The sequence below is a fragment of the Pagrus pagrus genome, assembly GCF_965226575.1.
Source record: "Pagrus pagrus genome assembly, chromosome: 20".
NCBI lineage: Eukaryota > Metazoa > Chordata > Actinopteri > Spariformes > Sparidae > Pagrus > Pagrus pagrus.
In genome coordinates, this window is record NC_140207.1 from 20,133,359 (window position 1) to 20,155,746 (window position 22,388).

General features: G+C 42.3%; 1 protein-coding gene across 1 annotated transcript in view; it reads left to right on the plus strand.

Moving 5' to 3' along the window:
* Nucleotides 1-22,388, plus strand: part of LOC311249272 (partitioning defective 3 homolog) — a 350,671-nt gene that overhangs the window by 159,846 nt on the left and 168,437 nt on the right. Inside the window, exons 6-12 of the mRNA XM_084340181.1 lie at nt 3,125-3,231; nt 4,192-4,275; nt 8,099-8,224; nt 10,793-11,008; nt 12,209-12,396; nt 18,408-18,547; nt 19,081-19,206. Coding sequence (XP_084196307.1) covers nt 3,125-3,231; nt 4,192-4,275; nt 8,099-8,224; nt 10,793-11,008; nt 12,209-12,396; nt 18,408-18,547; nt 19,081-19,206 — 987 coding nt within the window. The remainder of the gene's footprint in view (nt 1-3,124; nt 3,232-4,191; nt 4,276-8,098; nt 8,225-10,792; nt 11,009-12,208; nt 12,397-18,407; nt 18,548-19,080; nt 19,207-22,388) is intronic.

Sequence of the window (22,388 nt, forward strand, 5' to 3'; positions counted from 1 at the left end):
GAATGTTAGCTAGGTAACCGACAATAACTGGGACAATAACCATTCATGTAATTACTAAAACGAGAATGCATCAGGCATAAAGCACTCTGTGTGACTGTAGCACCGCCCCAGGCAAAATACCAAGTTTGTAGTGAGTCATTATTCCCATTATTACCTTAGAGCCATTATTACCGCAATACTGGAACCAGTAGTCAAAATAATGGCAATGTGTTAAGTTAATTTTATGATTTATGATTCTGATCACATTTGTTAATAATTATTTCAGACTGTGGTGCATGGTTGCCTGTTGTAGCATAGCAAATTGTTTTTTATTTATATTTTTTAGATAATTATATTTGGGGGGGACAATTTGAGCATAATTGAAAATTGGACAGACGTGTCCCCCATAATTATAATTATGGCCCTGCATTAAAGGAAGAAGTGGACTTCATCGCAATAAATGTCAATCTCAACAAGTAATTATTTATTGGAAGTGCTTTGTATTTGTGTGGTTAAAACACAGACTCTGTCCAGTCTCACATTTTGAAGAGGCTATATCCTTGCTGGTTGATATCCCCGGTCTTAACTCTAATGAACCACAGTGGCCACTTAAGCACTGTCTCGTGAATCAAATGCCAAGTGTCATTCATTTCTTTGGAAACAGACGTGTTGTGCATTGAATTATGAGAATAAAAACACCCGCAATGGCTGCGAAAATGTGCTCTTATATCAAAACACTGGAACAAACAGAACCAGTGGTGTAAGACAGAACTATTATCTGTGTCAGCTACACAATGACATTGTATTTCAGGTTTAAATGTGCTAAACATTAGTACGGTGTTCATTAAACATATTACAGAGACAAAACACTGAAATAGTCCCACTTTGATAAATAGTTTACAGATGTCAGTATCTGGATCAGGAGGGTGTGAGGCTGATCACTGCACTTACATCAATGAGAAAACACTTAAGAAAGTTCTTGAAACAAGTGAAAATCTCAACATGTTTGTAGATTCTTCCTCTTTGAACAAATCATTATCTTCTCTGTCCCATTACTCTCATTCACATCTCATTTTCTCTCCTCTTTTCTCCATTGCCTCCTCACTCGGGTTTGTTCACTCATGAAATTTCCTCCTTTTTCATCACCAAGTTCTTCTTTCCTTTCGTGCCGTTTTCACACTTTTCACATTTTTCACACTGGAGTATACCTGAATAGAAATATCACCTTTCTCTGGAGCTGCTCTGATATCTACCTGTGCCATTTTATGGTGATTTCACCTGTCAAATTCACACATTCAACCTGCTTACACTGTCCTTTTGGCCTGGTGAAAATGAAAGATGCCTTCCCCTTGATGCTCTGACCATAAAACTCACAGATAGTGTCTGTCCTTATTCTTTATTGCATCAGGTCATATCTGTAGTCTTTCTTGCATTTAAACAGATGCACGCCACAACCGATTGCAACCTACAGGAGCAAACTAAAAGACAGGAGGTTGTTGCTGAGAGCTGCTGTGACTGAAGTTAATTACATGTCACTTTGTGTGATGATACACTGTGAATCAGCTCGCCTCTCATATCATTTTGCTGTCTAATGAGACAAAGGCATCGAGCACCATCGTTGCATGTAAAAATAGCCTTTTTAAAGTCAACATTATTGTGGCTTTCATAACTGTTTCTGCATTCCAGGCTTATATAATATACCTATATGGCCTTGTATTAATCGTCTTCTTATGGATTTCCACAGGTGGCCAAGTACTGTTTATTGTGCACAGCATATATGTGCATGAAAAAAATCCAACCAACCCACTTGGGAGGTTTTCATAAAAGGCTTTGTACAGGCCTTGTGAGGCATCTACTGTATGACCTCAGCTGACATGTAATTAAAGGCGTGGGTGACTGGTTGACTGACTCATTTTCATATTGGACGGTTAGAGAGGGGAAACAGACAGGTAGGGTGAGTTGAGGTCTCCTAAGGTAGGCTGCTGATGAAATTTTCATGCCCCCCATCCCACCCCACCCCCGACTCTAATAAATAAATTGGGGACAGAGTCTCCCTGCGCAACGCCTGAGTGTCGTCAAAGATATCCTGGCCTCTGAAAAGGGTTGAATCAATTTCCATAAAGTAACCAGGGAGGCACAAAACCTATTTGGATGTGCTTGACATTTTAGTAAAATAGAAAGAAAAAGCAAGGTGAGGGGTGAGGGCGGGGAAATAGCAGCGGCTAACAAAGCATTTCAGCAGACTCTCCAAAGGAGGCAAAGTGCTTTCTGGGTTCCAACAAGCTTATACACACAGAGAAAAACACACACAGTCTGCCGCTTTGGTCAGCAGTTACTAACAGGTCTGGAAGCAAAATCTGAAATGACCCTCTCCTTTTAAAATGAAGGAATGTTGATGTTCAGTGTGCTTGTCACTTGTTGATGAAGCTTCTCCTGTAACTAACCTTCAGCAGATGATCATTTGATATTGGACCCTGTGTTATTAAATATGTCTCCCTCCTATTCTACATGCAGCGTGTCATCACTGCGTGTAAGTGCCCTGCTCAATCTGCACCATCTCCATAAAGAGAGCTCAGATAAAGATTTTATTCCCCATTAAGGAGAGCACGAAGCTGCTCTGTCTGGTCCCAGAGCCTAGTTAAGACCTCAGACGTCTGACTCGCCTGTAAAAGCCGCCGCCTCCCGGCCCTGCTGCCTAATGGCCCTGAAGGAAGATGAGTAAATGAAATGAAGAGAGTGAGAGAAACAAATGACAGCGGCCGCGACCACTTTCCTTCACTCTAGACCTGATCGCATCACCGCAAAAATCCGGCGGCGGTGCCATGCCCCAGGCCAGACCTGATTGATTGAGCAGGATCAATCGATCAGGGCCACTTTGTCACTATAGTCACTGAAGAGTTTGGCTGGGGAGGGATGTTTCTACAGCATCATCAGCGCTCCCATACTGAAAGTCTCTTTTGATTTAGAATAGAGGCCGTTACTTGTTCCTGCAGGTAATTGGATTAAAAGCCAGAAAGAAGATATAGGCAGGAGAGGAGGAGATGCAAGCACAGCCAAATAGACATAATGACAGAGAGAGGATGAGTTTTCTTTTACTTTGCTGCAACAGTCTTTAATGATTTATCTTTTTTTTTTTTCTTTTTAGGAGGAGGAGGAAGAAGAGCGAAGGAAACAAGAAAGGAGGATCGAGCGGATAGAGCCAGTCGGGAGGGCTGATTCCTCATTGGAACATTCACCTGTGTTAAACCTAGAGTGAGTCATCCCCAACAAACATGTTGGATGGATTGCCTTGACATTTGGTACACATTCATGTTCCCTATAGAATTGTAACAACTTTGGGGATCCCTCAACTTTTCATATAGCTCCATCATCAGTTAAGAGCTAGGGCCACAGCTTTTCTGTGTTTAGTTCTCATTTGGAAATGTCAGCATGCTAACACGCTAAACTAAAATGCTAAACGTGTAAAATATCATTCCTGCCACCACTGCATCCTTATTGTGCATTGGTATTGTGACCCTCTTAGCATGCTAATGTCACACATTTAATTCCATTTCATATGGGATTGCTGCTTGAATCACAAAACCTGGACAAATACAATAAAAAAAAAATATACATGCATTTGTAGATACTGCTAGAATCATGGTGAGCTTCGCTTTAATTCATCACAGAAAGGTTAATCATCACCAGAGCATCATCACTAAACACCTAAACGCATATTATCACATGACAGTGACACAGAGTGTACATAAGGACCACGCCTTCTTCCATCAACATCAGAACACACATCTGCATCAACGGCTGCTTGTGTTCATTTGTCTTCACGTCTTTATCCACACAAATTAACCTTCTCCTCCCTCTCCTCGCTTCCTCACACGTTTTTCAATTAATTTGTTCTCTTTTAGCACAACAATCTGATCTTAATCACTTAATTGGAGTCTCCATTTGGGTCCCTAATCGACCCTGAGGTCCACCAGCCTGACTTAGTAATGGATGACTTTATATAGGCACAAACACAATGCAGCCTCCGCCAGTAAGGCCACACCGACCCCCATCCCATACATCCCATCAGCGTCTTGTCATGTTTGACTGTTGTCTTTTACAGCCTGCTTTTCTACATTTTCTTGTCATTCCTATTATTTGTTATTCATGCATGTCTCCCCCTTCCTCCTCCTTCTTCTCGTCCTCTCGGCCTCATCCATCATCGTCCTGTAGAGGCATGCTCAAGCCGGTCGAGGTGTCCAATGAAGGAGGGCCCCTGGGGATCCACATAGTGCCTTTGAGTTCACAGGATGTCAGGTAAAAAAGAATAAAATAAAATCTGAGAATCAATGCAGCTTAATGTGCAACAATAGCTAGTTAGTTGCACCATCCTATTTGTCTCCTGCATCCTTTGGTATGAAGCCCTGCGGATGTTGCTTTCTTTTAACTTTTACTCATCCTTTCACTCATATTTTCCCCCACTTTTTCTAACTCTCAGCTCTCTGTTCTCCCTTATTCGACTCTTCTAATATGTTACTCCAGGCTGCCTTTTTCACTGACTTTGAGTCTTCCGGCCATCTTATCATCTTATTTTTGTGAGTCTCGCTGCTGAGACACCACGCCCATACCCAGCACCGCTCTTTTCCCACAGCTCTAAAACCCCCAGTGGCAAGGAGAGCAGATGAAAGTAGTTTTGCTCTTGACTGCGCAGTTTTTTCAAGTTGAGTTACACTTTTATTTCATTCTAACCTATGTGAGTCACAACAGTGTCCGCTCTGCCTTGAAGGTGATTCAGACTGCTTCCATTTGCCTTTTTTTTTAACTGATAAGGCATATTGATGACAGGGGACAAGAGGAGGAATGAATGCATCCCAGTTTATAGTTATTCCAGAAAAAATAAAGGACAGAGGAAGTAGCCAGATGTAATCAAGCTAAAAGCTTGTGTAGAACACGGATCCCTGCTGCATGCTAAGGGACTGGCACATCACCAAGGGGAATGTGACTACTCAGCGCTGAGGAGAGGGAGGCAGGGGGATGAGGTGAAAAGACAGAGTGAAGAGATGAAATGGGATGACATTTGAGGGAGAGAGGGAGGACGGCTGTCATTGAGGATTGCCACGTATCATTTCTTTGGGACACTAATCCTATCGCTGTTTATAAGCAGGTGTCAGGAAACTATATTTAGCTTTGACATCGTGTGATTGACTCTCTCAGAAGCTGTGGCACTTTGAGTTACCCTGAGTCAGAGACGGAAAATAATGACTCACAATGACTCGCACCAAGTGATATTGCTCAAATAAAGTTCAAATCCAACAGTTTATTAGACATGCTTTTATCCTTAAGCTCCTCTGTATTCCCACTAAATCAGACTGCATCTTGTAAGATATAGCAGTAATGCTGCATGGCCAGTAAATTTCTTCTCCATCAGCTAAGGTCGGCACTAATAGCTATCAGAGCCTTCAATTAACTTGAGACATGATAAGACTTAGCGTCTGGTCAGTGGGTTGATGCTAATGGCCTGGCCCAGCTCTTTCCTGTGAGCTGTGAGCTAGGACAGGAGGCATTAGCCTCAGCGGGCTGTCATTAGTGTCTAGACCAGGGCCATGGGGGTCAGACAGCCAGCGAAACCAGACAGCAAACAAGGAACTGCAGGCACTCCAGCGCCGGCTGCCCGCATTCTGCTCCACTGTACTGACATCAAGTCAGATCCAAGCACGAGGGGGAGACAGCTACAGGAGAGAGCTTTGAGTCTCTGAAAGACTGGAGACTTATAGTTCCAGTAGACACTGTCTCTGTCTATCTCTTTCTCTCTCACACACACACACACTAAGAAACCTGAAAATGAACTCAGCTTGTGAAGTTTGTCAACAGTACGGACTTATCTTGGGATATGTGCTCCCACACAGGCTCTGACACACTTGCACACAGTGCAATCACGCAGAGCTGATCTCTTGGAATTCTGTGCAGACATAAATATGCTGTACATCTGCACACACAGACGCACATGCACCCCACGCAGATGCATTCTTTGCTTAATGAACTTCTCATTCCATGACCAGTTTCAATTGTAAACAAACTGTGGACATAATTGCCGTGCATAAACAGATCCTGATTGGATTATTATTTGATTAAAGGCAGTAGATGAGCGCAGGTGGCCATGCTCAAATCATTTCTCAGCACTGCTGCCCAGCCACAAGATGGAGTAAAGCCTTACAGTACGATCATTTTTGTGTTCAAGGGAAAGTGGGACTGATGTTTTTCTCCAGAGTCTTTGGACTACAAACTCCTTGTGCTGATATTTGGCAACTAATACATTCACTGACTTGTGAAAATGCCATTTAGATTTTTCTTTAGCTCTCCTGCTCTCCCCACCTAACTGTTTTGTATCCAAAAAACCTATTAGTGTGAGATGGGGAGGAATTGAGATGGTGGCAGTACATTACAGTCATCACAATAATAGTGCTTTTACAAAATCATCTTCTTCAAATCTCTGAAAGATGCAGCTTTATCCCCGATCCTCCCTGCTGCTGCTTTGAATACTGATCAGGGATCAACCAAAACTCCTTTATCTACTGTCTCTTGTCTGCTACCAGATCAGAAGTCATTAGAGTGTGTCCACGGTGTAATCTCCATGCGTAATACTTTGTTTTCAAGCTGCCAACACTTATGGAGATAAAGCACAATCATGTCCACTTCCACAACACCCGCAATTACTCTCTGTTCAACACACTTAAGCCGACCTGGCAACGCCAGATCACACACCGAGAAAGGGGGAAGGGCCTTTTGTGATCTTTAATTTCAACTTAATGCTGAACCATTTACCCCGTTGAGGAGCTGAGATGAGTCTGCGGTGTGAGCGTGTTCATCCACATTATGCAGCCAATTAGAGCAATGTCCTGAAAGTGGCCCTGTTTGGCTGAAATGCTAAAGAGCTCTGCAGATGTGCCCTTGACGTCTGCGGTAAACAGGGTCACAATTTAAATGCGCTGCTGTTTATGCGTCCATTGAAACGATGGGGAGTAACCGAGGATTATGAAAAGCACGCAGCTTATGTCCTTGCTGCTGATGAGCTGTCGATTGCAGTACAATTTACTATATCTTATAAATCTTACACTGGCTTCGGAATAGTTCTGGCTCTGATATATTTCATCATTATTTTTAATTTCCCAAAAGTAAGCCTCCAAACTTTTTGTCAGTTTATGCAAGGACACGAGACGTTTGCACTCAGTCTACCTGCTACCTCAGGCATCTGGCGCCTTAGAGACGGATGGAGTTTGTAGTTCTGCTGTGCGAGCGCACATCAGATCTCTTTGCATGCGGTTATCCTCAGGGCCTAACTAAAGCCCCAAAGGAGCTCACTGATGTATTTATTTAGAGGAGGGAGCGAGGGGGTGTATTTGAAGGTAAAGGTTGCCTTTTTTTGAGGAGTGCTGAGATGGCACTGCCGTGGAACTGTTTGGGTATTTATTACAGCACTGCCGGCGCTCGTCTTAAGCTCCAGTGAAGGCAACTGCAGCGTTTCCTCTGAAGCCCTAAGATGATCTCTTAGCTGTTGGTGTGGATTACCTCAGACAACCCGCCCTGTCATTCTCTCAAACCTGCCCACAGAAAGGCAGACAGAGTCAGGGACAGAGGCATGGACAGAGGCTTAAAATTTAGTTAGTAATGCAGTGCTTCTTCAGGCCCCCAGGAAAGTGCAGGTCTTTATCCAAGCTTAAAGTTTGGAAACTTTACTTTTAGTGACAGCAGCGTGCAAATGTACAGAACATGACAGTAGGTATAAAGTTTGTAAACTTAATGACTTTCCCCAACTTTAAAAGTATTATGACAGTTAAACTGAGTAGTTAACTAACTAAAAAACCCAGAAAACTCTACTTGTTTATTTCCCTTCTCATTTACTTCATTCTTTGGATAATGTCAATCACGTAGCTTTCTTTAATATTCACCTCTTTTCCCTCCTCCATGTCTTCTTCTTCTAGACGTCTGTGGCTTGTCATTACCTTTTATGGATGCAGGGGACAAGGCTTGCAACTTCCCTGCTGTTTATTTTTTTATTTTCATATGTGACTGTGTGTGTTGTGATTGCTGCAGTATGTGTCAAAATGTTCTATATGTGAGATGTTGCATGATCATTTTCCAGGACTCAGGGCTTGCTTGTGAAGCGCCTGGAACGCGGGGGCAAAGCGGAGCAGGAGCGTCTCTTCAAGGAGAACGACTGTATCGTCAAAATTAATCAGGCAGACATTCGCCACCTGCGCTTCGAACAGTAAGCTCAAAAGTTTGCGGCCTATTAATGATTATATATGAAGTATCCTCTTGTCTCTGAAAGAAAAATGTCCTCTCTCAGTTACTCTTGAAATAATTCCAGGAGGTCCTCTTCTTGTCAGATGCACCCTGCTGATTTACATTTATTTCACTACATCCCAGAGCTGGGACACATACTGTATTGATCAGGTGATACTGTTTGCTCAGTGATACAGTTCACACTGAGAGCACTGTGTTGGACGTTAAGTGCAGTGAAAGTAAATCGTGTTGCTGTTGATAAGTGGAGCCTAAACTGCAGTTTGACACGACGCCCACACAGCTTCACAATAAAAAAGAAATATTACTGTCTGTGTTGGTCATCCTTTAATAGGTCTCGGTGACCTGCATTCCTTCAGCACAGCTTCACCCTCTGATCCAAAACTGCTGACACTCTTTTCTTGATTCATTTCTATCGATTCATCGCTACCCTTCATTTCCTAAAGTGGAATGAAGATATAAACCTGGGACTATCCAACCGTTTACCCAAAGCCACCCTTCTCCCTCTCACACACACAGGCTGCATGCATGCTCGTGCACATACTCGCACATGCCCTGACACACACGCACTGCTACACTGAGCTATGAAGTGTTATCTACACCTGTATGTGTGTGTGTGTGCAGGTGTGTGTGTCAGGCTGAGAAATAGATTACTTTTGGAGTCAGTGTGTGGAGGTCTGCTTGGCTCTTTCCCTTATCATCTACTGCTCCACAGGAAGATATCGCCCAGATTCCTGCCAACAAAGGCCCAGCCTACAGTCAGACTGGGCTGGACACCGTCATCTAAAACGACTGGGCTTAAAGCCACCCTGCTGGATGATTGGCAGAAACTGAAACCAAGTTTTGGCACCCCTCTGCATTCAGAAGTAGAGTTGGAGACTATTTTTTCATTTTTTTCTTTAACAACTCTATCACTGTGAAAATATATATTTTTTTTAAGCAAGACATGCTTAGATTTTTGTAACTGACTTTGGAAAAGAGAAGAAAGTCTCTCCATCGGCATGTAAAACTCCTGACGATCACGGTTACCTTACCACATTATGTTAATGTGTTCGCCCGACTGTGTACAAAGCCACTAAGGTTTTAGGATCCTTCTTTTTTTCTTTTCAAAACGATGCCATTGTCATTAGTAAACATCCCAGTTTCCTTCCAAGCCTTTTCTAGTGTGAAAGAGGCTTACAAACCAAATCCACAAGGGAGTGATGTTTTGTAGCGTTCCGCAGTTACCCTCCCCTGCCAAACGCACACTCCTCGCCGGCATCCAAATGCATATGATGTTTGTGATTCTGCATGGAAATTAGGTGAAGGAGCTAAACTTTCTTCGCCCGTCTTCACCCCCCACTCCCCCGCCCCCCCGCCCCCACTTGATTGTGTGCTGCACAGAGCGACAATTTAAAGTGATAGTCTAATCTCCTTGGATTGTTTTGCATGGGTAAATATTTTGAGGCGCTTAATCTAACTGAATGTAATGATGCATTGATGGGGTGATTTATTATTCAATCAGACCCGCGTGGAGGCTGATTGCTGGAGTGATGGCACTTTATATGTGCAGGTGGGAGCGTACACACACACACACACACACACAGACTCCCTCAGTCATCATCCCTCAATGTGCACATGTGAGTGATTTTTCTAAATTACCATAGGAATAAAGATGGGAAGGACCAAATCCTGCAGAAGTGGCTTGGTACGGCGTGCGCGCCTTGCCTCTGTGACACAGCTTGAATGAAGTGCTGTCTGTTGTGGCGGGAGCAGCTTAGCGGCTGTCATTTGAATCAGCATGGTATTACTGGTGCTGTAATGGGGGTCTGGAAACAGGAGGTGGGATTGTTGGAATCCAGACATCCACCGTGCCTCCGGCCCCTAATGCTGAAGCGTGGCTCGCTCCTGGCCAGTCTATCTATATGCTAAGTGCCACCAGCAAATCCAGACTAAACAATTCTTGCGTCTGGGAATGATGTCGAGCTCTTGTCTTGGCTTATTTGGCCCCAAAACTTGCATGAGACTCAGTGTGTGTTTTGGCTTTTTTTCCATTATATTGTGTGTTAGAAATGAAGTGTGTGTCTGCTTTCTTTGGAATCGTATTGTCTGGAAAGCTTCCTTGATGCATGATTCATCGCCTCTGTTATGATTGTCGTGTCCACTCATCTCTAACCACACACAGACTACTACACTATAGGGGGACTTAGATACTTCTCATACAGTAGGTTTCACTGGGATAATATATAATACACAATATATGATGTTCAATCACTGAGTCACAATGCTTATCTCTTTCCTTCCTTGATGCTGGTAATTATAGATAATGTAATTTCTGTCCTCTGCTGCTATGTTTCTGAGCCACCCTGCAATTGGACATGTTAACCTCAACTCTCCCTATCACATCTCAAACATACAGTGTAACATGGCCTTCCTTATCCTTCTCTATCAGTCAGGCTATGATAGTACATTACTGTACTTGTATCTCTTATCATGTTGAAGCTAATTCATTTCCGTCTGCATGACCTTCCTTCTCTGTCTGTATTACGTCCAGAGCCCAGAACATTTTCAGGCAGGCCATGCGTTGCCCGGTCATCCTCTTCCACGTGGTCCCCGCAGCCATGACGAGGCAGTACGAGCTGCTCTCAGCCCAAAGTGAGCTCAGCTCTCCCCAGTCCCACAGAGTCCGCTTTAGCCAAGACTCTCAGCAGTCGGGGGACAGGTCCAGTCTGGTGTCCAGGTCTGGACCACAACCAGGCCTCAACCACAAGTAAGTTTGACAGCCTTTTCGTTTTTTGTAATTTGAAGAGGGTTACCTTGTGTTTCCCTGTGCAGCAAACATGCTGCAGTTGAATAGCTTTTTTGGAATAGCTGACAACCAGCACTGAATTTGAAAACCAGATAAAAACAAGACACACAGAACCATTAATTGAAAGTTGCCTTTCTGTCCAACTGGTTGATTGGAAAAATAACAAAAGTTCTTGTTTGTGCACATGATTAGGCGAAGCAGTCTCAGGCTGCAACATTTCAAATGAATGCAATTCTGTTTTAATTACACCAGTCAATGACTTTTTCTTAATATGTTCCCTGTGAATCTGTCAAAGTTTAAAAGCTGCACAATAAAAGGCGAGAGAGCAGTTTAATACTAATTTGTACCTGAGATCTCCACATCTGCATCGCTGATCATCTTGTTAAAAGCCCATTTCATCTACCTGCCATTACTGTTCATTTCTGTAATGTCTTTGGCCTAATTCCAGAAAGCTCAACATGTGGGTCCTTGTCTCCAGGTTTATGGTATTAATTTCACTGATATAAAAATCATCTATTCACGCTCTGTGTCTCTGTGAGACATTAGTCAGTATTCTCCATAGACATAATCACTTGATGCTGAAAGAACGTTTTTGTGCATCTTACTTTACATAATAGCAGCCTGACAGATGATGGCTATATAAGTAGAGCCCTTGATATTAGCTCAAAGTAAAGAGAAAACAAACAGATCACTGTACATTGACAAGAGACAGACGCAGCGCAGTTAAATCAAATTGGCAGCACAATATCAGGACTTTCACAAACTAACAACCCTAACCCCACAAGCAATTTGCCAACCAATAAATTATTGACTGGACAAGAGCATTTTCATAAACCGACTGATCCATGGAGAGGGCAAGGTCCGGCCTTCACGTCCTAAGCTGCTATTACCATCATTGTTGTCAATAGTGGCCAACTATAATATCATTATGAATTTATTTGTTCTTCCTGATGTTGGTTGTTGTTGAAATTGATGCTCATGATTAGTTGTAGAAGGCTGATATACCAATTGTTAACTGAAAAAAATACAGTAAATACCAAAGATACCAAAGCAGCATGCTGGAAATGTCGAAGGAGCTGAGCTCCTGCTTTCTACCTCTCCACACGGTCTATTTATGTCGGTGAAAACAAATCAAACTTTGGTCTTTGTCTTGCTCTGTAGCCAGCAGGGACCCCTGGCAGGAAGCACTCCGGAGCCGAGCCGACGGTACGCCGCGTTACCCCACACCTTGGTCTCCAGAAGCTCATCAGCCCCCTCCCCCTCCCTGCAGCGCAGGATAAGCACAAACCCGTCCACCAGCTCCTACCTGAAGAACAAAGGCCGCAGATTCAGCATCCAGCTGAGGAAAGGTAAGAACCAGCACGCACCTGAAGGCATGCTTGCATCTTTCAGTGTTTTCGTGAGAAAAGTACGATGGAAACGTAAAAACTTCTGCAGAAGGAAGGAATCGTCACACACTATTTTCGTGGAGGCACAAGCACTTGATCTTAAGATTTGCTTTTGCCCGTCTGTGGGGTATTTTTGTGGGAGGATGGCACAAACAGGAGGGATATTCATTCAAGTGAGGCAGCACAAAGCAAGAGACTTTGCACTCAGAATAATCTTTTCTGAATCAGTCTGTTTTTGACTCAGTGTCACTCAGCTGCCACTTTGGTGGCTGATTGGACGTACAATCAAAACGTACAGAAATAACATAACAATGCCTAAAATGTAAATGAAGTATTTTATTTACATGTTGTAGAATAAAAGTCAAGCAGGAATGTCTGTAAATCAGTCTGCAGCTATCAATAAGTGAATACAAATGACTCTAACAGTCTCTATTGTTCAAAGCTGCTTTATACTCGATTCAAATCTTCTCCTTCAGCAGCCAACTTAAGCCATTAGGAAAGATACAGTATGTTGATAAATCTGAATCCCAGAGGCATTATCCAGAACAATCCAGTGTGTTAACTTTTTATTAAATCTCATGCAAATGACAGCAGGCTGCAACACACACCCACACACATCAGATGGGTCCATTGTAACTTGGTATTCTGGTCATTTAAAGGGACATCATATTACCAGAGTTGTCCTGTGTCACATCCTCCTTTACAAGTTTTAAAGAAACTTTCCGTTGCCCATGTTTTATAATTGGAATGCATTATGAAGCAAACGCAGCTTGTGACATTTTAAGATATGATGTAACCATTTGCAATATGAGATACCGTGGATTTGACTGAATTATCATCGGTTTGATGCGATCATATACAGCTCCACTATCTTTTATAATTTATTCTATCATCACGGTAGCAATTAAAGGTTGAAAAATAGACTTTAAGAGAGTCCCTGCACCCAAAACCTACTGCTTTGTGCTGAGAGTACGTTTTTAAAAAAGGGCCCAGAAAGATTGACAGTGGTTTGACTTTGCTTGCAGCTGTGCAAAAATAAGAATGTCTTTTTTTGAAACAGATTAGAACTGCTTCAACATTTCTGTCAATCCCTTCATTGACAAATTACTTCCGCTCTTACCAGCAGAGAGTTAAAGAAGAACTCTGTGTAACTGATATCACAGCATCAAAGTGCACATGTTCTGTTTCTGTACGGGACCATATTTTATACAAGCCTGAATCAGATGCATTCTACATTTAACTGCACTTAAAGCTCACTTAAAGACACAAACATACAGTTGCACTAATTCGTTCATCAATCAGCTGATGTGACAACCATAAAGTAGTTCATCCCCTAAGTGACAGCAGATACACATAACACCTGTCTCTCTTTCTATTTCTATCCCTGCCTCCATCGCCCATGTTCCGCTCTGTCACTCCTCCTCACTCCTCACTGAGACAAAGGAGACAAAGGGCCACATCATCATCTGTATGCATTTATTTTCTCCTCAGTAAAGAATAGGCGGAGGAAGACGACCTTAAACCTTAAGGAATTATTTAAAAATCTCTGCTTGCCTTTAGGCTTTGTTTAAAAAATGAGTAGGCTTAAAGCAGACGCAGATATCTGCTTCTTGTGGTTTGATGCACTTTGGCTACATCGCCGTGGTCTTGTGGTTGTAATATTAAGATTCAGCAATCAGTCTGTTACCAGCTGAGGTCGGGTTGTTTGCGGACTTGGACAGGCCTTTGATACCAGAGCAGTTGTATCTTAGCCAACCATTGTGGTGGGTTTACCGCCAGACTCCATCTCATTTCCGTCACTCCTCTATCTTCATATGCATTGACGAGCAGTTGGTTGTGAAATGAACCAGTGCTGAGGTGACTTGCCTGCTCTCTCTCTCTCTCTCCTCTTTGCTCCTTTTTTTATCTGTCAGTGGGAGCAGATGTTTCGATGAAAGCTGGCACCGAGGCTGTAACAGCGAGCTTCAGGGAATAGTGCGGCAAGTGAGGGCAGCAGCGCAGGCTAAATGCAACGCACTCTGGGGAAATGCAGTCACAAGCTGCTCTAATATGTTTGGCGAAGGTCCCCGAGCACTGCGAGCATAGTTTCAGAAGCCTCAGACAGTTTGGTGCTGCAGTGCAAAGTTAAATATTTTTGTTTATAATGATAAAATTCCTCTCTTTTTTTTTTTCCGCACACAAGCCTCTCATTTAAGCGAAACCAAGCTGCGGAGATGTTGGTGCTGCTCCAGCCACAAGACTTGATGCCAGTACTTTAGTTTGTTTTCCCTAGCCACATTACTTCATGGTCTAATTGAACACCAGTCATAACTCTCAAAAGTCTGCTCTGGCCCAAGTGACAGAAATGGTTTCTCAGATTATTGCTCATGATTTAAATGGGGCTTACCAGATTGGATGTGCCTCACTTGTAAACTTCAAGACGCACAATCTAAATGGAGAAGAATTATTGTCCAAATGTTGTTGACATGGAAATTTAACTGAGCACTAAAATAAGACAGAGTCGAGGGAAATGTGCATCAGAAACCCATTTTGACAGTTGCATTTGATTACCATCCGATTTTATCACTACTAATGTACTTTCAGAAAGGCTTCAGCAGTTTTGTTGTTGACTCTGTCTAAGTGGCTCCGAGTTCCGAGTGGTGGGAGCAGATCTTGCCTGGCAAATTAACAAGAGTGCCTTAATCAAATAGTGCAGTCGAAAAGGACATAGGCACCCCATTAAGTCATTGTAATGTGCTTCAGCCTCTCCTCATGTTTGCTGTTTAATTGGCTTATTGGAGCCAAGATTTCAACTAATCCAGAAAGGGATACAATTACTTTTATCCTGGTCTTCTATTACCCAAAATAAAGATGTCAGTGGTTAATTACTGCAGGCCTATTAGAGATGCATTCTCCTAATTGCCTGATTGGAGACCATTAACGACAAGATCTTTCAATGGGCCAGAGTTTGATTCTTCTCTTTATGCAGCGTTCAGGTCAGGGGAGAGGAGTGGACCTGCCATGCGAGGGGGGTCACAGTGGAAAAGGGAAAAAAAGATGATAATTTTGTTTATATGCACAACAATGTGTTGATGAAAGTGCACAGCAATATTCCATTATTTTTCTGAATATGACAATATTCCGAAATTGAGACATTTTCCATTTGGATATTCTGTATTCGGCCTTATTCCTAATACAGCGTTTTCACATTAAAGAATGAGTTCACCTAAAAATGAGAATGCGGTCTTTATATCATCATCCCTATGCTAATGAAAAGTCAGGTGAAGTTTTCTAGTCCACAGAACATTTCTTGAGTGTCACAGTATGACAGCGTTGCAGCATTCGCCTAAAGAACTGAAGTAGATGGGGACTTTAAAATGTAAAAAAACAAAAAGACAAACTGAAAATGGCTCCATACAGGTCACCTGGTGTCTTCTGATAACATCTTTTAAAATCATTTTTCTGGATGGAGCCATTTTGTTGCTGTTAACATGATGAATTGGGTATCAACAGATGTTTGGATATGCACACATATCGCAACGACAACCTTAGCAAAAGGGTGATTGAACAATTGAAGGAGGGAGGCTGTGATTGTATGTGGTATGCACAGGTGCATGGAAACTGGAATACAAATTAAATAATCATCGGTCGTGTAAACAGAAAGTGTCTTTTTTGGAATAAGGGCAACAATGTTTAATATTTTGTGCATTTTAACATGGTCAGTGATGTTGAGGATGTAAAAGATGGCCCGTAATGTGCAATCTATCCAGAACTGAAACTGTAGGACACAGGTACAGTCAGATATGATTGATCATGCAGTAATAATAGACACATGTGTTTTTGAGTCAGAATCCACCACTGCATCTATGTGACCTTGTGTTAAAAGTTTGGCATTCATGAAGAAAACTCTGTATATTTAACACCCGACATGAACGATGGAAGCTATTTCTGTCCACTTCGTTATCATGCTGCACTGGAGGAGAGATCATAGCACATCATTATCCTCAACAGCTCAACTTTTTGACTTCATAAGCAACCTCTTCATCACCTTTGCCGCAAGTTTGTTTGTGTGCCGAAGCCAGGGGAAAGTTAGGATCCGAGCTTCTCCCTCTTTGTGTTTCTTGTTCATCAACAGCATCACTGTCAGCGAGACATTTCGACAGGCTGGGGAAAAGTAGGTCATGATGAACCATCAGAGGTGCTGACAGCTCTGTGAAATGAGCAGCTACTTTGACTTGAATACTGATCAATGTTGTTACCATCAGAAAACCCTCCACTGAAACCACATGACGCGACTTTTCTACTTGACTGCTTGAGACACAGACAGCTAGGTTATACACGGTGGAGTCTGCCTCTCTGAACACTGCTCTTATTGACTCATCTAATAGCATTATGGAGCAGGGCTATTGAATTTTTGAATATTCTGTCAAAGAATAACCCAACAAACACAATTTGTTTGTTTTACCTCATTCCCTAGCTGACATTTGAAACGATCTTTTGCTTTTATTTGACAAATTTGGGTCTGGTCAATGGAAAAGGTCAGGCCTGAGGTGCTCTTATTTATACGTTATTGTATTTGCCTACTTCCTCTACACAAGCAATTCATATTCATCTGATGAACCTTAAAGGTCAGTCTAAAGCAACCCTAAAGCGAATGGCTTAGCACAGCTGATATCTGAAATACTTTGTCAGATTCAGCTGTTGAATGTAGTCTTAGCACTCACTGCATTTCCAAAAGGCACACAGCTTTTGCTCAATAACAGTAGGAAGCAACTTTGTATGACCACATAATGACAATGATTTCTACATTATGCAAACTTCAAACTGTCTATAAATAGTAGTAGGCTGGCTTGACCCAGACATGATTTGAGCACAGCTCAGTGACCTGCCTTTTTACAGCAAAGTCTGAAGGGTTCTTTGGTCAAAACGTCTGGCACACAACACGGTACAGGGATGATTTAGAAAACAGCAATTTTGCTATTTAGGTGTAGTGCATTACATTGTAAGCGGATATTGAAATGCATTTTCATGCATTCTGCAATCCATAATCATTCACTTCTCTCTGCGTATTCTGGTCCATAACCGCTCTTTAATCCAGCCGTAACTCGCAAGCGTGGCTTTGCAGTCCACATGCATTTATCATAAACACTCAATTTTGGTTCATAGCTTTGACACTATATTTAGAGAGTTGGGGACATATATTCATTTTTACTTCCTAAAAAATCTGAGCGAGACACACCCTGATGGCAAACCAATGAGGATGGAAGTAAGTATGTTTGTATTAACTACAGGAGGTTCAGAACATGGTGGAAAACCATAATTTGATCCCTGCATAGTGGTTACTCTTGTTACAGCTGCATATGATGAAAAGGATCTTTCAGAAACACTCTGGCCTCTTTCTCAGAGTTAAAGTAAAAGCTCTGATAGATTGGCATGGCACTTTTTGGTTCTTCTAACAAAATAACAAAATATTCCTTCTTAAATGCATTTATAGAGACAAAAAAACTATGTTTTGCTATCATAGGCACAGTGTGGCAGCGTACTGCATTTTGATTTTCTGTTAGTCATGTAACTTTGCAAGAAAATGGATGTCACTGTGTTTACCTTGAGAAACAAATCTTTTGTTGTTGACATTTATGAACTCATATGGAGGTGTTGGAACACTTTACTAAACATAAACACATGCACATTATTTACTTCTCCACCTTCAGAACGATAAAGCTTCCACAGGGCTGTAAATCAGTAATGTTACTGTTGTATTTCTGCGCTAGCACAGTGTGAGAGCATGTAGGCTGGCAATCGTTCACTTTAACTGCCTAGGTTCATGCACCCTCGCTGGCAGACCTTGCCAAATGAAGTGACTTTGAGCAAGACACTGAAATGTCAAGGATTGATGCTGTGATCTGTAAACAATGAGTCTGCATGAGAAAAACAAATAGGGAAATGTCACGTTACATTTCTAACTACATTATTTTCTTTTCCATATTTCCTAGGTCCAGAGGGTCTTGGGTTCAGTATCACATCCAGAGACGTCCCAATTGGTGGCAGTGCCCCCATTTATGTCAAAAACATCCTTCCTCGAGGGGCCGCCATCCAAGATGGCCGATTAAAAGCGGGAGACCGACTGCTGGAGGTGGGGCAGCACTTGCTATTTCTTACCATTATATAGCGTTCAACGACTGTGTTCTGTGAGATTGTATGTTATCTCAGACACTAATTACTCTTTTGCTGATATGGTTTTGTTCCAAAATTCAATCTTACAGAGCTTTTGTTGAAATGAGTCAAACACACTGTGTTCCCTATGGCTATAACAATTCAGCTCCAGCTTTGAATTGCTGAGCAAAAGTGATTAGATGGAACAATATTTTGATTATACTTCAATCAGACTGACATGAAAATCGGCTAGTGCTCGCTTTAGGGGGAAATAACCCATGTTTAATTCCAGCTCAGAGGGTAATCTGCATAAAGGTTATGTGGAGGCCAATGATTCCTCTTCTTTAAATTCAGAGAGTTCCTATTTGATGATTTTAGTTTTGCCGCTGAGTGTGTGTATCTGTGTGTGCATATATATCTGCCTCTACGTGTTCTGTGAGTAACTTTAATTTTTTTTGTGTGCTTTTGTGTGTGTGTGTGTGTGTGTGTGTGTGTGTGTGTGTGTGTGTACAGGTTAGTGGAGTGGACCTGAATGGTAAGAGCCAGGAAGAAGTGGTGGCACTGCTCCGAGCCACGCCCATGGGTGGGATTGTGAACCTGTTGGTGATTCGCCAAGAGGACTCGCTGCCTCGAGAAGTGGTCAGTGCCCAGCCAGCTCCTTACCGTATAACCTATTTTTACTCGTGTTTATCCACTAAGAAAAAGATAATATCACTTCTTAATCCCTTAAAAACTTAACATTTATTTTAGTAAAACATTAATGCAAAATGACAGCAGTTTTTCCCTGACCTTTGGTAATTTCTTCAGTTATTTAATTGAAATAAAATTTATTATTTTAATTATTTTAATTGTTAATTAATATACATAGGAGACTGACTTATACAGTATGGCTGTTTTTCAGGAGTATATTACAAATATTTCTGTTTACTGGGAACAAAACTCTATTCTGATATGATGGATATTCTGGATCAGAACATTCAATTTGATATTGCATATCACAGCTGACTCAATGAACTCACTTCAGGAATATGGTAAAGGGCACTAAATGTGTAACAGTCAGTGCAGCTGGGATATAGATTTGTCATGGTAGCTGTGCTGATGTCCTTTTAACTGTACCTTCGACCCATCAACTTCTCTTTCAATCATTTTCTCTGCACTTCCAATTTTTACATTCTTTTGTCTATTGTGTAATCATATCATTGTTGTATTCCTTAATTCCTGAACGGGCTGCTCCCCTCTGAAGGATTTATGGTTAAAATTCCAACAAAATGTTATAATTTTAGGTCTGCCTGAAAGCTCCAGCAGTGGCTTTGAAGTCTGAATGCACCTTCATGTTCATTGGCTACTGCCACTTTAGCCCCAAACGAATAACAACTGAGAACCACATGAACACACATGGTTCTCCAAGTGTTAGGGTGGATACTTTTAATTAAACAGCCAACCCTACACACACAAACACACACTGATGAATAAGCACACGGCTAACTCAGATACAGCTATGAAGCACACACACTTACTAAGGAGTTGACGCATACACCCTCAGAGATGCGTAAGATGTGTATGAGCAGACACAAATACTGTACAACTTTGGACACACAAACACATTCTCACACTCAGACACACAACCTACATACAGGGTGACTTTGGCTGTCGTGCAACAGATGGTGAGGCTATTGCCCTCGTCCAGGCTGCGCTCAGTTGCTCTGACAGCAGGCTCGGGTGTCACAGCACCTTGGCAGTCCAGGGGCCTCTGGTGCCAGCCACACTCCTACCGTTAATACTCAGCCTGGCAGTCGGGCTGTTAACCCCGCCATAGGAGCTGTTCAACCTGTAGAGTAATGGCCCTGTGAGACACATTTTACTCTGCTAATGTGCTGTTTCTCCACTTAGAAACACACCACCCCTAGACTTTGCTCCACTTTAATTGGTCTACAGCTTCACTTTAATTTTAACATTCATAAATTGGCTCATTTTTTACCCCTACTTTTATTAAAGGAGTCACAAGATCGGAAATTAGGAAGCTTGCACAACCTCAAAACATGTCATCGATGTTAAAATTGTGAAGACAGCATAATGTGGCTGTGCATGATCTTGTTGGCCGCTGCCGCCATCAAACCACTGACCTTCAGGTTCAGTTTGTATAGCCACTGACTGCACCGAAACTGATGCGTACCTCTTTCAGCAGCCATGACAGCAGCTGTACGGTGCTGCAGGAGTGTTAAAAAATGCAGGGCGCCCCTGTGCTGTCAACTCATGAGCAGTGTGGTGTGAGAGTTTGATGGCTATGCTCTCTCAGGCATGACACGATTAGAAAAAGCCCATCATGCAAACACTGTCTAATAATCTCTCTCTGTTTTCATTTTTTTTTCTCTCTCTTTTGACCAACTTCTACACGCTGCGAGAGGCGGCTAGTTAATATTTCATCACTTTTCCACGCTGGATTAGCATTTTGCTACTCTCTCCCTCACTGCCCCTTTTTTCCTCGTTCTCTCACACACGTTCACATTTCCCAGCAGTGCTTTCACAAATCTCAATAATCCTCACAAGTATGTTCATAAAAATCAGATAAGGAGGCCGAGGCTCTGCCGATGACAGTTATTGCGAATAAAGCATGGAGCAAAAGCGTGGTTGGTAATTGCCTCCTCTCACACATTCTGGATGGGAGTGTGTGTGTGTGTGCATGCGTGCATATACTGTATATACTCCACACATTGCCAAGACCCACATAAACACACATGTATGTACACATGAGGAGCATTAGGGTACTGTCATTCATGTCATTCCTGCAGTGACAATGTGATGATGTTTTAAATTGTAGCATGAGTGACATGCCAGAAAACCACAGGCATCTGTCAAAAGAGTATAGCCTCACACGCGCGCGCGCACACACACACACACACACACACACACATACATAGACAGATTAAAATATAAAAAGAGACAGTTTTTTTGTCTAGTTGACATTTGCCTGCTGATGTTTAATGTCAGCTCTGAAAATCCCTCCTCATCCCCTTTTGTTTAGATGTTTTATTGTATGCCAGGCACACTGCACGCGCCCCCAGAGGAATTAATTTACCCTCCCAGCATGTTTGTGTTGGGTCTTTAATTACCACGGTCGGGGTGTATTTTGACATGCTTTCAGTAGCAATAGCAGTAGCTCTCTATAGCTTTCAATAAATATGTACTTGCCGGGAAGAGAAAAGGTTAAATGGCAATAGAGCAGAGTGGGGTGTTGCCTCTGTGATTTCCCCTTGTCTCTGTCTGTCTGCATGCTTGCCTCTCCCTTTCCACTCTCAGGACATCAATGGACATTTTCAGACAGATACATTATGTTGTATGAGAGAAGTAGAGCAGCTTCAACCTTTACCGAACACTGGACTCATCACTAATAAGCCTGCCCTTTCATGCCTCTTTTTTTCCTCTCTTTAACCCTCAACATCCATAATAACACAGTGTTGTTTAATATTCCTCACAGAGGGGCTTTTACCTCTTTGGTTCTCTGTTGTGTTTTACATGGTGGGTTCTATGGGATGAACCCTGTGACCTTCGGATTATAACACATGTTCATTATTAGACGAGGCGAGAGGCAAGCCGAGACATACAGACAGAGTTCTCCCTTAAAGCTCAGCTCAGACGAGACTCAGTAGAAGGCTGATCAACGGATATGTGAACAAAGTCACTTTATGCCGTGCTGTTCCTTATACTTGACAGCTCTGGGAGTTGGAATCAGTGATATGAACAGACTAAAGGGAGGACGTGAGAAGGATTGCTGCCCCCTATGGGTTTGGATGTTAATTCATTGCTTATATCATCAGAGGACG